We start from the raw sequence: 4,048 nt of genomic DNA, 5'->3' as shown, positions 1-4,048 counted from the left end.
AATAAATTGCTTATACCTCTATTTCACTACATCTAAATTTTGGGCAACCTCAGGACGAGTATATTGTCTTCCACATAGATACTACATTGAAATAAAAAGAATGTAAATAATGTAATCAGGTACTTCTAGGTTAAAATACTGCTTAATTTCTCTTTAACCAGTGTCAGTAACTTTAGACAAGTTAGCTACTCTGACCTTCTTTCATCCTCTGTTTAGTAGGGGTAATATTACCTTTTGAGGGGGTAAAAAGCACTTGATATATGTTACTCAACAATGTTAACCATTGTTATTAATTTTATCAGGAGATACTAAGACCCATATAAAAGCCTTTAAAGGCAGAGTGTAAACCTCAAATACCTATACCTAAAATCTCTGCCTCTTTCTTTCATTTAATTTCTGACCTATTTGTGGACATAGCTTAGACATGTTAGGGAAAAGATTTTTGCATTATTTTTTGTTTATTTTGACAGACAGGTTAAGGCTGAACACTGAATTTTATGTTTATTTAGCATTATTGTGGAGATTTTGTTTTGCAGGTGTGAGAGATATATTGCTTCTAAAGAGAGCACAAGAGAGAATTCTAAATAAGAGGTTTATTAAAATTGTTTTTTTAATGGCAAAGTGTCAATTGAGATTTTAACATTTTCCCCAGTGCATGATATATTTTTTGCTTTCGTATTCATTCCCCTGATGTGTGTGTAATATATGGTTTTGACCTTTTCAAGACAAATTGAATGAAAAATATAATATAATGAAAAGAAAAAGCAAATAAAAGAAAACCTTCCAGACACATTACAAAAATCAATTTAAAAAGCAGAATGTACTATTCTGATAATTAAAAAGAGTTTCTCTTTTCAATTTATTATGCAAGGATACAATTTTCCCTAAACAATAAAATGTGAATACTAGACTGGGGTATATAATTTTAGTTATATCACAGAAGTTTAGTGGTGAAGGGGACCCCAAAATTATTTAATATAACCATTTCAATTTATGAGTGGAGAAATTGAAGTGCAGAGAAGGCAAATAACTGCCCCAGAATTTTAAACAAATTTTAGTTTCAAAAATGACACAAGGATCTGATTTCTAGTAAGCCAGACACGTTGCTCTGTTGGATACATCTAGCTGATAAAATAGAATTGTTAAATCTTTTTTTAAAATTTAGCACTTATTTTTTGATGAATTAAAAATTGGGGATTGGTAATGGAGACATTTTTATGGGTATGGCACCAATAAATGGTTTGGGGGCGGGTAAGGAGAATCTTTTAACTGGGATAAACTTGATGAAAACTATGCTTCAATTTAGTACAACTATTTTAAAACAAACAACAACAATGAAAACACCATCACCATGCTTGTCCTCTTCCAAGTATTTTGGAGAAGACAGAAGGACATAGAATGCTATTGAAAAACAAAACAAAACAAAAAATCTAGAGTTTAAGCAATATCTAACATTTAATTTTTGCTCACATAATAATCTATCACTCTCATTTTAAAACATTTTGTTTATTAGGGAACATGTACAACTGTAAAAGCTTAGCAGTATTATTTAAGAATTGATTGTTTCTTCAGAATTCCAGTATATTTCTAATATTGTGTCTCTTGAATACTGCATATATTTAACATGCTTTAAGTCTTCCTTTAGCCTGGTGGAGTTTTTCAACAAAAAACTTTAATAAAACTTCTTGGATTTTCCTTGATACTTTCTTGATCTTCTTTCTGTGTCTTTTTTTTGTTCATGAAGTTGGTATTCTTCTGCCATGGTTGCAAGATCTTCTGGGATACTCTGACTTGCTCTTTTTAGAATTTTAATTAATTCATTGGCAGTCTTTGAATCACTTTTAGTGAAAAGGGTTATCGAAATACCAGTCTTCCCTGCTCTTCCAGTACGTCCTACTCTGTGCACATATTCTTCAATATTCCGTGGGAAATCGTAATTATATACATGTGTGATGTCATCAACATCAAGTCCTCGAGATGCTACATCAGTTGCAATCAGTATCTTCACTCTTCCAGTTCTGAAGTCCTCTAATGCTTGTTCTCGATCACTCTGATCTCTGTCACCATGCAGTAATTGTACAGGTATGCCTTGGATGCTTAAATCACTTGATAGGTCATCAGCAATAAGTTTTTTGCTGACAAACACTATGACTTTATCTTGGGGTGACATGTTTTTTAGGAATTCTTGGATAAGAGCTCGTTTTTCTTCTTCTGTGGTAACAATTACATTTTGCTTCACTGTATGCACAGCAGCCAGATCTAGAGTACCCACATAAACAATCATAGGCTCTTTCAAATAAGAATGTGCAAGTCGATGCACAGTATCTGGCCAAGTTGCACTTGTCATAATTGTCTGTCGGTCTGGGCGCACATCTAGTAAAATCTTCATTATCTGGTGTTCAAACCCTAGATCCAACATTTTGTCTGCCTCATCCAAGACCAAGTAGGTTATACTTCTTAGGTTGACAAAATTATTCATTTGCAGATCATTTAGTCTTCCTGGAGTTGCAATAATGATATCTACACCTTCTGTAATAGCTTGTATTTGCTCTTTTCTGTTTCCACCACCATATATACATACACTTTTAAGACCTTCATATGAATACTTTGAACATTCAGAGTTCACCTGAAGAGCTAATTCTCTAGTTGGTGTAAGAACTAGCATGCCCGGTCCATTCCTTTGTTCTTTAGGTATTGGTTGAGAACTGAGATGAATAAACCCAGGAATTAAATAGGCCAATGTTTTGCCTGTTCCAGTTTGGGCCACTCCTATAAGATCTAGTCCTTGTAGAATAATTGGCCATGCTTGTGACTGAATTGGTGTTGGCTTTTGGAAGCCAGCCATTGTTATGTTTCTCAGCAGTTCAGGATATTGTTGGAGTGCATCCGTAAATTTACAAGTTGGATTAGGGATGATGCGTTTCTCAGCAATTTTCAAGTCATCACATATTATGTTGAAATTTTCCTTTCTCCAGTTATCCACCTCAGCTTCAGACATCAGGCTTGTTTCTTTGGATTCTATGTAAAAATCTTTCTTAATTGGTGGTAAATCTGCCCATTTTATTTTTTCCCATTTCATAGATTCTGCCCGGATTTGGTCCCAATCTAACAGTGGTTGAGCCCTTCTGCCGGTGTAATTTGTGCTTAAACAGCTTTCAGAAGGGAGTTGGGATGCAGCATTATTATCAGGAGATTGGAATGGGGCATTATCAGCATATTTTGAAGTGTAGCTTTGTTGTTTTTTAAGAAGAGTTTCTATGGCTTCTTTTGCCTTTGCTTTCATGCCATGGCTACCAAAAATTTTTACCTCTGCTTCAGAATCCCCCTTTATGATTTGTATCTTAGTGTTTGTTAAATGTTGTATATCTTTTATTTTTGATCCACCGCAACCAATTACTACACCAACCATATTGTTGTTCAAGCTAAAACAGATTGGTGGTTCACGTGATCCTGTGGCCCTAGGCCCCAGATGGTCTGAGAGACTACTCCAGCCATAGTCTCTGCCTTGGTGTTGGCCTTGGCATTGGCCCAGATCACTATCTCTGTCTGGGCTTCCGCCTCTGACAGGATCACTGTCTTGGCCTTGGCTTCTGCCAGGATTTCTGCCTCGGCCTCTGCCATCCCAGCTTCCGCCACCCTGGCCTCCACTGTGTCGCCCTCCTCTGCCTCGGCCTCGGCCTCTACCTTCTCGAGCTCCACCACGGCCACCCCTATTATCCCAGCTGCCTCCAGGATCTCTTGAATTAGACTCCACCCTCTTCCACTCTGGAGCCCAAGACATTGTGGAGTGATAGTAAAGTTAGGGTGGCCTCTTGCCTACATACATTCGGAAGAATGACAGGATTTAGATCTCTCCTCAGGCACAGCGGAACCAACTGACTTGGTCAGTGGTGGCAGTTATTTGTAGTTAGCCATTACCGTTACCTAGGGAACCAGTGTTTGATGTGGGGGAGGGGTTTAACTGTTTGGCCAATCACAGGGCCAAGACTACGATGTGTAAGCAGGCATTTGTGATGTAAAATTTAAAGAGACACACACTCTCATGGAC

General features: G+C 37.1%; 1 protein-coding gene across 1 annotated transcript; it reads right to left on the bottom strand.

Moving 5' to 3' along the window:
• Window positions 1-1,459: 1,459 nt before the first annotated feature.
• LOC124083843 (probable ATP-dependent RNA helicase DDX53) lies at window positions 1,460-3,781 on the bottom strand. The gene is made up of 2 exons (XM_046430583.2): window positions 3,700-3,781; window positions 1,460-3,498 (listed from the first exon to the last, which is right to left on the bottom strand). The coding sequence occupies exons 1-2, from the start codon at window positions 3,779-3,781 to the stop codon at window positions 1,673-1,675; spliced, it is 1,908 nt and encodes a 635-aa protein (XP_046286539.1). The 3' UTR covers window positions 1,460-1,672.
• Window positions 3,782-4,048: the final 267 nt, after the last annotated feature.

Source organism: Marmota monax, unplaced genomic scaffold (assembly GCF_021218885.2).
Source record: "Marmota monax isolate L192 unplaced genomic scaffold, Marmota_monax_Labrador192_F-V1.1 WCK01_AAM20220418_F8-fsc00307, whole genome shotgun sequence".
In the NCBI taxonomy this organism is placed as follows: Eukaryota; Metazoa; Chordata; class Mammalia; order Rodentia; family Sciuridae; genus Marmota; species Marmota monax.
Note: the sequence above shows the minus strand (reverse complement) of the source record. Positions and strands in the feature narration are given on the sequence as shown.

What these genes read in the sequence shown, in the direction of transcription:
- LOC124083843 (XM_046430583.2), bottom strand. Translation starts at nt 3,781, where the DNA reads ATGTCTTGGGCTCCAGAGTGGAAGAGGGTGGAGTCTAATTCAAGAGAT. An exon ending in GGATAATAGGGGTGGCCGTG is followed by an intron (nt 3,499 to 3,699) that starts GTGGAGCTCGAG and finishes ACCAAGGCAGAG; the next exon opens with ACTATGGCTGGAGTAGTCTC.